Raw genomic sequence first — 15,910 nt, 5'->3', positions numbered from 1 at the left:
TTACATACGGGAGGTTTTTTTTTTCTTCTTCTTATTTGTAATAATCCCCTAATGCTGTGTGACGACGTCGGTGTATCACGCTACGTAATATGGGATCTGTGATCCGCTCTGTGGACTCTGTTTCTATGATCTGATGATCTAAACGCACATGTAGAGCAGCAACACGCTGCAGGGGCTCTGCTGTATCTGTGCCTCTGATGTCACTCGGCGCTGCTAATCTGTCCCAGGACGAGATCTGGATCACACTAGTTAGGACTGTAGAGCCATTCCTGCCTCGGAGGGGTGGGGGTGGGGGGTCCATGCAAAAGGTGGTGGGGGGAGGGGCCTCTGATAGTTCCACGGGGGAAGCAGATGAAAACACATGACTGTGACCCGGTTGACGAATGAAAGCGCTGCTAATTAATAACACAGAGTTGTGTGGCGGGCGTAATATTAATCATCCCGGATATTGAATATCATACGGTGACGTGTCACTCTTAAAGGACTAATTTAACATTCTGGGAAATACATTATTAGATAGGAGAGAATCCCATTATCTTTTCTGTACTGTGACATATTCCCCAGTGAAACAGAATATTCTAGCAGTGAGAGAAAACGACTCTACTTCTCTCTTGATTTATTACCTCAGTAAACGTTGTAAACATGACGTTCATTTAGTGAATTATGGTCCATTTAGAGTCAAATAGATCATAAAGCAGGGTGTGCTTTAGGGCGGGGCTTACTGCGATTGACAGGTCTCTACCAGAGCCTGTACGTTGCGTCTCTTCAGTCTAGATATGTACGTCTAGATATGTCTGTGTACGCACTGACGTGACAGCGGTATCATCTTTTAATTAATTAAAAATATTTCCCAGAATGTCAAACTATTCCTTTCTACCAGGCGTTCATTAAATCTGGTGCATGTACGGCATTTCTGGGTATTTCTTTTCCTTGTGTGTGAACGATATATAGCTGATGAGACATTTCCAGTGTGTGACTACAATATTTGTCATTTGACAAGAGACAAAAACATGACTGCGAGGCAGGTTCTAGTCCAAGGACTGCTCTCCTGAGTCATCAGTTTGAGCTTTAAGAGTCACGCAAGGAGAAATCAGAGATGCAGGGGAAACCAACTTCTCCACCAACGGTAGCTGGAGTCGACGAGAGAGTCGCGTGTTTTGAAAAAGGTTTTCTTTTTTTTTTCCTCTTCGACAGGAAACCTGCCCGGTAACTAGAATCTCAAACGGAAGAAAAAGTTCACCGGCTTGATAAACTTCCACGGCTGGACTTTTCTTCACAACTACATGTGTGCCTTTTGAACGTTCTGACAACTGGTCGGTTATCGAACATCTAAAATGTAGTAAAATAGAACAAAGGATTAGGCTGGTGATGTTCTATATCTTTATTATTGCGAACAAATTCCACGAAAAGATCAAAAACCAACAAGTATTGCATGTGTAGCGAAGCCTTAAACAGATTAGTTGTCACTACTTTTTGTCCAATGAGCTGCAAACACACGAGAGAGCACCGAATGTGTATCAATCCGCTGCGGGAAAATAGTCCCACGACAAATTGACCCTTTACTCCAATTTTAACAATTTTTGGCGAAAAAAAATCTGCATCTGTTTAAGGACATTGCAGAGCCTTAAAATAATGAAAATACATGCGACCTATTTATTGTTTGTAGATTGAAGCATTCGGTAAGAACAAACGGGCTGGTGAGCCACAGACAGGGTTACGCATTGTTGGCTTTTGTCTCGTTTCATGGGATTTGTCGCTTTATCTTTAAAGAGAACTTGCTTCAGGAAACTCAGCCTGCAGATAAAGATGGACACAGATATCAACCCCCCCCCCCCCCCCCCCCCCGTTTGATAATAAAGGTCAACTAGCAGCAAATCATAATGCTATTTTGGAGGTTAGGACGACACAGAAATCACTACGCCGGGTTTTGCCAAATATTGACAGAATAGTCTGCGTTGTGCTCGTCTAAATGCCGGTGGCGGTTGACCGTCACGTTTCCAGGGCAATGCGTTGCAACAAATAATCGCCCTTTCTTTGCGATTGGATGATTTGCTTTTTCATCCCGTGTGAGCGCACCGCGCAGAGCCGCAGAGCGGATCCGTTTGTTTGTTAAGGCAAATCGATTACTTCAAAAGGACGGGAACAGACGCGGGTTGTGACACATATTGGAAATTCAGTCCGACGGGGCTCCGTGTGGGCGTTGGTGTCGCTGCCCTTTGATTCCACAGTAAATCACAAATGGATGTTGCAGCGGTGGAAACTTCATCTGGGAATTCTGCTTTCGGTTCTTTTTTTTTTTTAATGCCACGAGACGGCTTCTTCCGCGCCTTTTCTTGCACGTGATTAAAAAAAAAACATGCTGCTGCTGCCCCCCAAACAAAAAATAAATAAAATAAAACCACAACAAATAAATATGTCAGATAAATGGAATCTTTAAGCAAAGAAATAAGTTTGAATAGTCCGATCCACACACTCTCCTCTTTGTTCACTCTCCTTTTTGTTTCAGCAGGCATGCGGTGACGTAAGTTAAACCTCAGCTAAAATGTTATAAACAAATATATACACTTGGTAATATAGCCGTCTAAAACAATTCTCTCAATAAATGTAAAGGTACTGTAAACATGCACTCTTCTCCCACCGAGCTCTCTCGGCACCCAGGCTCCATTGGGCACAGCTGCAAACTAAGGAGAACAACGATGTGCTCCATTTCTGGTCTTGCGACGTTCCCACAAGTGCAATGCCAGTTGCGTCCGATGGCTTTAAATTGGTGTGTATTCAGACACAAACCTCCGAGATGGATGACAGTGACACACACGTCTAACCTGAACTAGTTGATGATTGGAGGAACCCAAACTCACACCTGGATATCTACCGTGTAGAGGACACGTCCCGTCTGTTTTCATGGGGCCTGGGTGCAAGAGTAGCAATGGACTCGGTGTATTTTAAAGGGAAATAGGGTGTAAAAGGCTTCAAAAGCCTGACCCCTACGGTGGTAGCTCAGTTTGGACCATCAGAAACACCCCAACCGGCCTCCCTGCGCCCTGCGCTCTTCAACGCTTACATCTCAGCAGGGTGCGAGAGGCAGCCTTCCACTCACGTCGAACTCACATCGCATCGCGGATCACTGGAGTTTTAACATTCACACGTTCACATTCTCTTTGAGGATCTCGTCGGTCATCTTCCCGAGCGTTGAGAGTTCATCCTTGAACTTCGTGGTACACTGTGTGACGAAATATTCTCATTACCTTTACCTACGAGGTTACGATATATCAGTTGACATTCTTTCTTTTAAACAAACATTTGTGTCAAGGATCTCCTACATGTTTTTTTTTAATCTTTAATTCAGATATCTTCAGGTTGGGACATTTTACAGCTAAAAAATAAACATGGTGGACTAAATGTAAGTATTTTGTATCAGTAATTTGCTGTACAGTCGTTCCAACATTCTAATGAGAGGGGAAATGTATTGCCATTGAAATTTTGACATTCATGGTCCCCAGAGGATAACCTACAACTGATGTCGTTGATCCCCTGACTCTTCCTGCAGCGCCACCATGAGGTTCAGATTGGGGGTTTTTGAATTAAATGTTCATTGGTATTTTGGTCCAGCCATTCATATCCCCCCCCCCCCTCAAAATGAACGCTTTAACTTGAATGATACCTTAACTTTTCACTTTGGTACAAATACCTACAAAACTAATGACAGCTGTGTGTTTAGTGCTAACATTAGCATGCTAACACGGGGGGAAAACATGGTGAACGTCACCCACTGAGCATAAACATTGTCAATGCGAGCATGTTAGCATTCTGACATTAGCACTTAGCTCAACGCATAGCTATACTTTAGTACATAGTTAGCATTACTGTCGATTCTTTTTGTCGAATTACCTCAAACACAAAGTATCAGTACATTCTTCACTGCAACTTCTTGTTGGCTGACATGTATGCCAATACCAATAGTTAGCGTTTCGCTAACCCGCGTAGCTCCATGTGAACCATGAGATTATTTCGTCACACACGCCGTAATTTTGATGCTTCGATGTTGCCGTTTGTTCAACAAGCAAGGAAGAAGCCAAGCCGGGGAGAGACGACGACGCGACACTCGAACCGAAATCTCAAACAATGTGAATTAGACAAAAGTGGAAAAACTGCCTTCAGAGGTCGACTGCAGCAGCTCTGTACGGCGAAGAAATACTGATCTGAGCTCCTCTAAGCTAAGATTTACACATATTAATAACAATGATATATTAAAACACATTTGTGTGTACAGTATTTGTGAGCTACTCTGCTACTTTCCAGAAATATACATATACTCTTTCAGCACACGCTACTATACGCAATTTTGCCATATCGTGGGGACAGTAATATGGATACATTCTTTATTAACACTGAACTATAAGCTCTCCGGTCGACAGTTTCTGACCGTCATATCCGTCTTCCGTCAAACACAATCACATCTTTATTTGGTGTAGATAAACAAACCATGAATGCATTAAAGCAGAAGGGGCAGGCTCTGGGATTTGCACTCTGACAGCACACTTGACTCTGTGAGTTGATGTTTGACACAGTAATTAGGCGTTGGGTTTCACTGGAGGATAGACCCGCCCTGAAATAGAGGGATAAATTTAGTTTTCCCTGTCAATGCTCTGGTAAATAACCCCCCCCCACCCTCCGTGGGCCCTGCTGATGTACCCTTGAGCGGATTTATTTCAATCCTTGACCCACTAAAAGTGTCCTGTGGCACACGGTACACAGGGGCTGTTGGAGCCGTTGGACACGCGGCAGTTCTGTTCGCTTGGCAGACGCGCTCCACGCGGGCTCAGTGTGGACTGCTCGGACACGTCCGGACAGGTCCGAGCAGTCGCAAACAAATTGCCGATACGAGGTCGTCCGAAACAACCACGTCCAGCCTCTGAAACTTACTACAAGGAACTTTCATTCTGTGTTAATTCTGGCGGCCCCTGTGGACAAAAGCAGAAGCGCTTCCGTGCAGCAGGGGTCCGACAGTATAACCCCCCCCTGCACAGTCCTGGTTCTTGTTCCTCCCGCGCCTCCCCTTCCCTCCACCGGACCCAGCAGCACGGCCTCGGCCTCCAGCGGCGTGGCGTCGTCGTTGGCTCCCAGGAAGCTAGCGGTGAGCTCCAGGTGCCCTCCCACTGTTGAGGCGGCAGCGAAGCCGGATTTGGGTCTTGTGTCTCTGGAGGAGTCCGAGCTGAAGGAATCTCTGGTGAACCTGCATGCTGTAGCCAGCCCTCTGGCTGATGGTCTCGTTTGCTTATGTAGGTCATATAGGGGCGTCAGTATTACGCCGAGTCTGTCTATTACACTGTTAAAAGTTCCTCGTAGTAACTTCAAGCGATGCAGCGATGACTGAGCGCAGTTGGACGGGAACTTCCTCCGCCTGGAGTCTACCGCCAGATCATCTAACGCGGTTTTAAAAGATCTGTTTTTTGTAGGTCAGTGATGCTAAGGGGCCCAAAAAAAAAATCCCTGCATGTTTCAAACCATTCCAGGCCACTGTTACGCCCCACTGCCGTCAACCCACAAACAAAATAAGTCAATAATGGATGAGGCTTTTCCTCCACCGTGCTGTCAGTCTGTGGGGAGCCCCCCCCCCCCCCCCCCCCCCCGGAGCTTGTGCTCTTACAAGCAACCGCTGTTTCATTATTCATACAGGTGTTTTAACGAAGAGGCGGATCTTACTCTCTGTTTACTCACCGGCCTTGTAAACAACCCACGATTACCGCCACACCGCTCTCTCTCCTTCTCACCGTCGTGTGTGTTTGGAGCGCCTTCGTTCTCATCGGACTACCCCGCCCTCTGTAACCCTCCTTCCCCTCACGGTTCTGTACATTCGTTCGCGGTCCATGGTTGAGTTTAGCGGGCAGTGCGGTACTGGCACGTGGCTAGAGTTTTTCGGGCAGGTTTTGGGCGGCGGTTTGGCGCTGAGAGACTTGGCTTTTGAAACTTGAAATCCATGGCTGAGACGGAGGTTTGGGGGACAAGACTAGAGGACGATGGTTACACAGGAATAGGTCGGTACTGTATACTGAGAGTCTTTTCATTTCGGGTGCCATCGCCGCATGGTTCCTTTGGGGAAAACTTGTAGGCATCCACGATGTGATCCTGTTGATGATCTTCCCCATTTTCACTGGTACTACCTATACAGTGGGTGGCATGTGTGTGTGTGTGTGTGTGTGCATATATATATATATATATATATATATATATATATATATATGTGTGTGTGTACTGTGTCTGTGTGTGTCTTTGCGTGCATGCATGTGTCCTAGTCGCGGCTCCGGTTGCGTTTCTTGAAGAAAAAGAAGGGTGTCTTCTGAGGCGGACCCAGTAAAATGGGGACCTGGTTCATGTGCGTGATCCTGATCTGTAAGAGTCAGACAGAGAAGGACATAGTGAGGATACAAAGGTGCACGCAGCAACGTGTTCTCAACATCTCTATCTGACGAATCCAGCGGGTCGACAGTCATCACTTCCTGGACTCTTCACAACAGACTGTTATGAAATCACTTGCTCAACCTTGGAAATTACCTACATAACAGAACAAAAAAAAAAAAAGTGTTCTATCTTCCGCCTCCAGTGAAGGCCCACTATGACTCAATGAAAGGTGGTTTAAAATGGACGTGAGGATGAATGGATAATAGTTGATTTTCCTCCTTTTCTATGAAGGGTAAAGTCGGACTCGTGACGGCGCGATTGTGTTGGAGGTTGAGGCTGTGGGTGTGCAGAGGAGGACGATGAACAAAAGATCGAGGACCCGAGCCAGGATAAGGAGCCGGGACGCTTAGTGCCGCATTTCCACCACATCGGTACGTCGCTGGTCAAACAGGACTCGCTCTCTCGCTTTCTTGGTTTTCCACTTCGCAAAAGTTGAGCATAATACCTGGTGCTTTTCTTAGCGCCACCTCGGACTTCGAGACTTCAAAAAGCCAGCCGAGTAGACTCTAGAACGTGGAGTTGAAACACCGGAGGCCTCTGATTGGTCAGAGAGAAGTCAGTGCCTCCGTTTGGCTGCCGATGAAAGGATTCAAGAATCCCCGCCTACACCGAAGGGGTTACTATCAACGGTGGAAAACAATGCGAAAAAACCGTGAAATCACCGTGGGTTGGCGTTGTCAGCAGGAACTGCCGAATAAGCGATGTGCAGACACACACACACACACACATCTTCTATTCAAATGATGAGTATCCAATGAAGTACTCTATTGGTATCGGTATCACTTTAAGGGTACTGATGTTGGTATTGGTGTCTTAAACTATACCCAGTACCTGGTACCAGAAGTGAGTTGAGTGGAGTGGAGGCGTGTCCAATCGTGCAGTGGAAATGAGACATTACAGAACAGTAGAAATAAGTGTCTCTGGGACAAAATAGCTACATATGGGGCCTCTTGGGGACTAAAGGGGTCTTTGAATTTGATGACATGCTGTGAGCCCCCATGAGAATCCCTATCTTAGCACAGATTCTCATTCAACTCTCACCGTGCAGGGGGGCTGCATCCAGGGCTCGCCGTCGATCTGCATCGGCAGCCGCCGGGACGTCCTATGGAGGGAGAGCAGAAGGACAGAGCAAGAGAGGTGGGGGGAGGGCGAGAGAGAGAGAGAGAGAGAGAGAGAGAGAGAGAGAGAGAGAGAGAGAGAGAGAGAGAGAGAGAGAGAGAGAAGGGGAGGACAGGGTGGGGTTGGAGGTTGTGAAGGTCAGATCACACACACCTCTGAGGCACGAGATGCCTGTTCACACTGCCCCAGGACAGGGTCAAACACTGCACCCTTTGTTCCCATGAGAGCCATTCCCAGACTGGCCCCCACTCTTTAAACTCACAGACCCACTGTATATGTACACACACACACACACACACACACACACACACACACACACACACACACACAAGCACACACACACACACACACACACACACACTCAAAGTTGGTTTAAGACTTTCATGCATGTCTCTCTGGGCTACAGGAACACAGCATGGGAGAATGACTGTGATGAATGCTCTTTTTAATCTGGTCCAGGGAAGTATTCGGGCCAGTTTGCAGCACAACTTGTAATAAATGTAACTTCTTTGGTACAGTAGCTGGCTTTATTTGAAAAATGTTTGAAATCAAATACTTATATCCAAATCTATTTTTTCCCCCACATATAGGTCAGCTTTCAACATTTAGTAACCGTTAAACGTAGATCTGGATAAACTCCAGCACGATACAACCATAGTGTACATATAGTGTATACAGACATTTCTTATTCTGTCATTGTGTGACTCACTTAGTAAAGCATGCATTTATAAAATATATAATTGATGTTATTGGTTGGGTTGTGTAGACTTCAAAAACACTCGAGAGGAATACATTTTTGATCATACAACGCGTTGAACGTGGGGATTGATGCGTTCTGTGCAGAAAGTACAGCTTCCAGTTGGTTGACCAGAAGGAAGACGAAGGAAGGGGACAGTGACACGAGGCGAAGACAAAGGGGAAAGATGGAGAACGGAGATCAGAAGACGAGGAGGGTGGAGTAACGTAGAGGAAGACGAGGAGGGTGGAGTAACGTAGAGGAGGACGAGGAGGATAAAGTAACGTAGAGGAAGACGAGGAGGATAAAGTAACGTAGAGGAAGACGAGGAGGGTGGAGTAACGTAGAGGAGGACGAGGAGGATAAAGTAACGTAGAGGAAGACGAGGAGGGTGGAGTAACGTAGAGGAGGACGAGGAGGATAAAGTAACGTAGAGGAAGACGAGGAGGATGGAGTAACGTAGAGGAAGACGAGGAGGATAAAGTAACGTAGAGGAAGACGAGGAGGGTGGAGTAACGTAGAGGAAGACGAGGAGGATGGAGTAACGTAGAGGAAGACGAGGAGGGTGGAGTAACGTAGAGGAAGACGAGGAGGGTGGAGTAACGTAGAGGAAGACGAGGAGGATGGAGTAACGTAGAGGAAGACGAGGAGGGTGGAGTAACGTAGAGGAAGACGAGGAGGATAAAGTAACGTAGAGGAAGACGAGGAGGGTGGAGTAACGTAGAGGAAGACGAGGAGGGTGGAGTAACGTAGAGGAGGACAAGGAGGGTGGAGTAACGTAGAGGAAGACGAGGAGGGTGGAGTAACATAGAGGAAGACGAAGAGGATGGAGTAATGTAGAGGAAGACGAGGAGGATGGAGTAACGTAGAGGAAGACGAGGAGGGTGGAGTAACGTAGAGGAAGACGAGGAGGGTAGAGTAACGTAGAGGAAGACGAGGAGGGTGGAGTAACGTAGAGGAGGACGAGGAGGGTGGAGTAACGTAGAGGAAGACGAGGAGGGTAGAGTAACGTAGAGGAAGACGAGGAGGGTGGAGTAACGTAGAGGAGGACGAGGAGGGTGGAGTAACGTAGAGGAGGACGAGGAGGATAAAGTAACGTAGAGGAAGACGAGGAGGATGGAGTAACGTAGAGGAGGACGAGGAGGGTGGAGTAACGTAGAGGAGGACGAGGAGGGTGGAGTAACGTAGAGGAGGACGAGGAGGGTGGAGTAACGTAGAGGAAGACGAGGAGGGTGGAGTAACGTAGAGGAAGACGAGGAGGGGTTCTGACCTGATGGTGACGTTGGCACACTGAGCCAGTCTGCGTCCGGCACTCTTCAGCCCGGTGTAGATCTGTCCCATCTCTATCGCCCCTTCAAGGCCAACCACCTCCACCAGCTGGTCACTGAAGTCTGGATGGAGAGAGACAGTGAAACAGAGATATGTTAGTTGTAGGCTCTTTGCTTAACCTAACTCCGTTTTTGGTCTCTACCAACTCCTGAGGGGAGTATCTGTCCCTTTAGCTGCTAAATGCTCCGCTGTGTTCACCAGTCTCTCTGCCGTTTGCAGCCTTTTCTTCTGAAACTCATCAAGCGTTACTGGTAAAAACGCCTCCCCAAGCCGTCAAAAACGCGGCAGATGGCGTCAAGCTGTGAAGCTCTGCGTGGCCGTGTAGTTATGGCAGGAGCAAACCAGGAAGTCAAGTGACGCAAAAATATAGATTGCAGCCACTTTAATGTACAGGGCAGTGGAGTGGAACGATAAAAGTTCAGCGTGACTATGAGATCTCTTAATAGCCTCCCTGTAATCCTTTAATCTATGAATTCCCCTTTGTGTTCTCTCTCTGTCTGAAGAGCGCGATGCCTACGAAGTCCACCTTTACAGACATGATCTTAAAGGTCAGCGACGATGTTGTTTGACATCCCCCCCCCCCGTCAATACGTTGTAGCTCATAAGAAACCTAATGTGATTGAGCGTTTGTGCGCGTCGCAAGGCTCCGGGCAGCTTCACAGGTTTTTAACAAATGAAATCTGAGAAATGTTTCGTCCTCGCAGCCGGTGTGATAATTTGTGAGGTGGCAACTCATCTACAGTTATTAACTGCGGTCGCGTCCGAACGTGGTAACAGGAACCAAGCTGGAGGAGCTGACCGGGCCGACGAGGACATTCTAAGCTCTTATTGTTGTTTCAATGTCTACATGTACGACGAGATGTTCTCTCCATTCTTATTGCCTTCGTTCTGATGATTGGACAATATGTTCTGGTGTCGCACACAAAAATAGACTCGGTCTGGAGTCCGTTCTCCGTGGCTGATCATTCAGGGAGGCGCGGCGAGGTCTGAGAGTTGATTAACTTGATTCAGGCCGGCAAGCCGCCAGCCAAACACCTAAACATATTCCAGTTATTCTATCAAGCTCGCAAAAAGACAAAGAAAAAAAGTCTCTCTGAATCATCGGCGTCTTCAAATGTCAAAAGAAAGACTGAATTCTGAAAGCTTCCCGTCCATTAAATCCCCAAAAAAGAGTGACCACTCTTCTCATGATTACACGGTTCTCATGTTAAAGCCGGACAGAAAATATCAGAAATAATAAGAGTCCGTTTAAAGGCGTGGAGCAGAGTTTACGTCAGTGCAAGAAGAGGAAAAAAAATAAAGAGAGCTTGTGAGAGGCACCCAAGGGAACCGGTCAAACCGTTCGCAGAGGGTCTCGACCGGCGGCGCTGCCTGCCGGGCCTGGAGCCACGGGTCCGTCTGTTACGGCGTAAACAACGTTAATGATTTCCCAACGTCGGCGGTCCTCGCTCGCCCCGTTTGGAGCTACAAACAGGAAACGGTTTGCATATTTCTGAGAGGAAATTTGTTCTGCAAAAGCCTGATGCAACACAGGCCCCCGGGGGGGGGGGGGGGAGTCTGACTCACGACTTTTCACGCTCTGAAGGATTTAAAAAAAAAAGGTAAACATTGTGACACAAGTACAGAGAATTTGTTTCGCTGATTCCCTTAATAAACTCCTGTCTGCTCTGTAAAACACATTTCGTGCGGTTTTCCAAATATTAAAAAGCATCTCTCGCGTTGATTTAAGGAAACTTGTGTGTTCCATCTCTCTCCGTCAGTTGTGGCCTTTAAGATGTGCGGCGCCATTTTTCGTGCACGTGTATCTTCAAAGAGGTTTACATACGGGGAAGGAGTTTGCCGCAGCTGAGTCACTGGCACTCTCTTTAATATTTCAGATGACAATTCAAAAGGAAATGTCAGAGCAGAGTAAGGAACAAACATTTTGAAATCACACTTTCAGGCCGTCGGTCATGAAACGCTCGGGTCTCACGCGTCAGCGCAGACGTGCTCGTTAGAGGATGAGAAATTAATATCAAAAAGGCTCCGTTCTGGTTACTTAGTTAACATTATTAGAGTTATAGATGATATTGTGATCAATATTTATTTAAGATTAATTTTTTTTATCTTTTTTTAACACATATACAATTGTAGATAATTTATTCTACAAATTAAAGCTCTGTGTTTGGTCTCTACAGACTCTTAGGAGAGTGAATTATCCATCTACTGTATATAATACACTGATTATGGATAAGTACCTCATACAAACTCATTTAAATGAATCCAAACTATCCCTTTAAGTGACCCTCTTTCCACATTACACATCATTTCATCCGTTGTTGACGTTACGGTGAGGGACCTTTGACAGGTCTCGGTTCCACTAATGTCTCTTCATGACCTACATAGGAGCGCTCCACATGGCTGGAGACCCAGGCTGTGCTGCTGGGCCCGCTGGAGGGACGAGAGGCACGGCAGAACCAGAACCGGGACTCAGCGGAGCGGACCAGTTTTATAGAGGGAGTCCGGTGCTTGGAAACGCCACCGCTTTTGTCCACAGGGACCGCCAAAAACCATTATACATAGTAGCTCATAGTAGCTTTAATGCGTCCCAACATAAATATCTAAATGCTGTTTCAAAGCTTTTTACACATTGTCAAGAATACAACTTCTCACTGAATCAAGTCAAATATTTATCATAGTCTACAAAACACAGAGATCCGAATATAAAACAGATCTATTACTTGTAAGCTTTGTACAAAACCTCAATAAAAAAAATAAATAAAACTACTCTGGACATGATCTGAGTGTCCTAAACGACAGCAACGATCCCTTATCACGTCTTCATCGTCCTCGTCAAAAGCAGAAGCGATGCCTCATCTTCAGACACGTGTCCGCCATACCAACCCCTCCGTCTCTGCAGGGCTTTCCAGGAAATAATCATAATAGGATTGGGCATCCATTAATAAAAAAAAAAAAAAAAAATGCTGGACAGTTGGGAGACTTAGGGATCAACAAGACTAGTGACACAATGGCTGCTCACGACAGATGGGAATTAAAAAACAGGAAGGCTGGATGTAAAGACGGGAGTCTGTAAAAGCGCTCTTATATGGCAGCGTGTTGGTTGACACGTCCTATTTTAGGATGTTTAAAACCCGTTCTATTCATATGTCCTTTTTCCTGTGTTGTACTATGAAATTTATAAATCCCCCTCCTTCGCACACCCACCCCATACACCTCTACTTCCTCCGAACGCCAAACATGGGCATGCCATCCTGCCAGGCGTCCCAGTGTGAGAGCCCGATGGCAGAGGAGCCCACTGCGCCGGTTCTCACCTCGCTGACGATTCCCGCCTCATCAGATCGCTGCGCTTTTGACTCTCGGGGCAAACCGGCGCTGTTACTTCTCAGTCGAGGTAGAGCTAAGAATAGACCAGAACAAGCCTCTTACATAACGCGGCCACAGTGCATTCTGGGATGGGATGGCATTGCTTTGCCAAGCAGCGGGCAGCGAGAGCCGTCACTGCAATGTGCTGCACTATTTTTTTCCTCTGTCGTGCAGCAAAAATGCCTTCATTGTTTGGAAAAAAAAAAACTCTATTTAAAATTTAAATCAAATGCAAGATATATAAATGAATATATCGAAGTATGAAAATACAAATGAAAGGAGAATGGTGGCTATATTCTATCTTTGAGTCATTTTCAACTAATCCCCTGAAAAGACCAAAATAAACAATGCCCATCTGTTCTTGAGCTAAACTATACCTGCTATGGAAATCGCTTCTCCTGTGAAAAACAAAATCTTAAAGCATTCTTTGCATTAATTCAACAGCACTCTGGCAGCCCGCCAGCTGCTGTTAATCAAACACAGACGGCGACAGGTCGACCTTCCTCCATTCAGAAATAATAAAAACAAACTATGAGCAATGCTTCTCAAAAACACGCTGGCATCATTTTGGACTACACAGAAAAGGGATGAAACAATGTGAGTTCAGTTGGGCTTTAAAAACTTCAGCATAACTAAAGAACACGATCCCAAAACTGTGACAGAGAGCAGGTCTAAAGAGACCAGGAGTCACGACTGGGTACCGTGTCATAATAAAGTATACTGTTATTGTATCGCTCTGGTTTAGTTTTATGTGTAATAGACTGTATGGATATCCCTCAACGGTGTTGAAGCCTCAAGTTCAGGCATTTTTTGTTTTTGGCCGTCGCCATCTTGTTGTTTTTTTTGCAACCAGAAGTGACACAAGAGGGTGGAGCTTAGTATATCTAACCGCTGAATAAGAGGATTTTAACTTTCATTAACTGAAAACACACTGTGGAAGGGCTGACTGGACAACGCCGGGGTGGAGACTGGTAGCCCCGCCCCCTAAAGCATCCCCTGCTTTATGGTCTGTTTGACTCTAAATGGAGCATAATGTACTAAATGAACATCATGCTGTATTGAAGAAGACTGTAAACTAGAGATTGAGACCATAAACTCATGTTTACAATGTTTACTGAGGGAATAAATCAAGAGAGAAGTAGAGTCATTTTAGACTAGACTTCTATACGACCAGAGGAGTCGCCCCCTGGTGGACACTAGAGAGAATGCAGGTTTAAGGAACTTCAGCTTCTGTGAAAACGCGGGGCACTCTCTTCTCCCTAAACTAACAGTATCTCTGGTAAGCGACCCCGACGGTCTGACTGTTATTTGTCTCTTCATGGAGCCATGGCGGTGTACGCGGAGTCAAAAAGAAATAAACTACAGTGCCCACGTTCATCTCAATAAAGGAACATGTCACTCAACAACAATGGAGCTCTGTGGCACAGAGGAACGAGTTATATCAGGCTTTTGGCTACGCAGACAATACCCATTAGCAGCATTCATTGCTGGTTTTAGTCTTTTCACGAGATTCGTTGACATCCAGAAGAATGTAGGAGATCTCCAGACTTGTCCCCGCACGTTTTTTTTTTTTTAATTCAGCGGTGAGCTATTTATAGCGAGCCTTCAATTAGAAACTGAAAGACGAATTATAAATCCCCCAGAGGAGTAGCTGCAGCCTTTCATTGTTCATCAGCATGAGGTGTTATAGGCTATAATTATTAGCAGGCATATTTGTGTATCCTTCCTCCGCCCACATGGCCTCCTACCCCCCTCCCCCTCCCTCCCTCCCTCCCTCCCTCCCTCCCCGACCGGCCTGTTATTGTCTCAGGGTGGCCAGAGTCATGGCAGATGGTCAAGAGGAACTGCAGCTCACCTCGCCAGCACCAACGGAGGTAAAGGTACGGGGGAGAGCACTTGGCCTTTTGACAAAGAACACTATGTTACTATGATACAGTGCAAAAACACACACACACACACACACACACACACACACACAGACCATGCCACTGAATCCTTACATGGTCTGTAAGCACCCAGATGGTGAAATTTCTGTTTTGTCCAGAAACCAAATCGTCATGAGAATTTTTCCAGATGGGAGAAAGAAGAAAAAACAACAAAAAAAAAACAGTCATGGGAAAGAACAGATTGTAGAAGAAGCTTTAAAAAAATTTAATCTTTTCCATTCCCATCCTGTTTGAAAGCGATCGGCCTCTTTTTTAAGGATCGTTTGTCATCCATTAACTTTGAGTAAATGTATCACTGGAAGGTCATCCACTCTCCCAGCATCCACTGAGAGCGACTCGGCGGCTTCGTACGGGAACCATTTCCAGCCTCACAGACTGGCGGGGGTGAATCAAAGTAATTATAGCGTGCTTTTTCTTTTCCCGCTGTGTGAGAAGAGCACAATACGCCGACTCTGGATGCGATCGGCCCAATATAGCCTCATCATATTGTGTCACAGCTTGACTGTTAGTGGGGAGGGTGGGCTGGTGATTTGTGGACCTCGGGAGGCAGGGTAGCAAGAGAAAGGAAAGGAAAGGTGAGGGGAGGGAAAGAGTCAGAGATGGGAGGGGTGGGGGGGGGGGGGAGAGAGTCGGACAAGCAGGGAGAGAAAACAAATGAGTCACGGAGGGGAGAGACGCAATGTGAACCCGGTCTGAACATCCCTAAAATAGCAGGTTTCTAAAAAAAAACAACAGAACACCAAGGTTGTGTGTTGAGCGACTTATTTGACTCATTAACTCATCGCTTTACTAATCAATCATGGGAAGAAGTAATCAGCTAGCACGTCTCCGTCAAAGTTAAAGCCACATGTCACATTGTCTGTGACATTGAGGTGACATTTTCATTAAGCAATCAATCATTTTTATTTTCTAGAAATTAAAAAAAACAAAAAACATTCAGGTTTAACAAAGGTCAGTC

At 46.1% G+C, this 15,910-nt stretch overlaps 1 protein-coding gene across 5 annotated transcripts in view; it reads right to left on the bottom strand.

The window, feature by feature from the left end:
* Positions 1 to 5,622: 5,622 nt before the first annotated feature.
* The window catches only part of LOC137890084 (diacylglycerol kinase beta-like), a 63,618-nt gene continuing 53,330 nt past the window's right edge, over positions 5,623 to 15,910 (bottom strand). For all 5 annotated transcript variants that reach the window (XM_068734179.1, XM_068734181.1, XM_068734180.1 and 2 more), the window contains 3 exons: positions 9,585 to 9,705; positions 7,501 to 7,561; positions 5,623 to 6,388 (listed from right to left, as the gene is read on the bottom strand). In XM_068734179.1, coding sequence (XP_068590280.1) covers positions 6,290 to 6,388; positions 7,501 to 7,561; positions 9,585 to 9,705 — 281 coding nt within the window. In that variant the 3' untranslated portion in view covers positions 5,623 to 6,289. The remainder of the gene's footprint in view (positions 6,389 to 7,500; positions 7,562 to 9,584; positions 9,706 to 15,910) is intronic.

This window comes from Cebidichthys violaceus, unplaced genomic scaffold (assembly GCF_023349555.1).
Source record: "Cebidichthys violaceus isolate CVI_PGR_0920_01 unplaced genomic scaffold, fCebVio1.0.p SCAF_61, whole genome shotgun sequence".
Classification (NCBI taxonomy): Eukaryota; Metazoa; Chordata; class Actinopteri; order Perciformes; family Stichaeidae; genus Cebidichthys; species Cebidichthys violaceus.
Note: the sequence above shows the minus strand (reverse complement) of the source record. Positions and strands in the feature narration are given on the sequence as shown.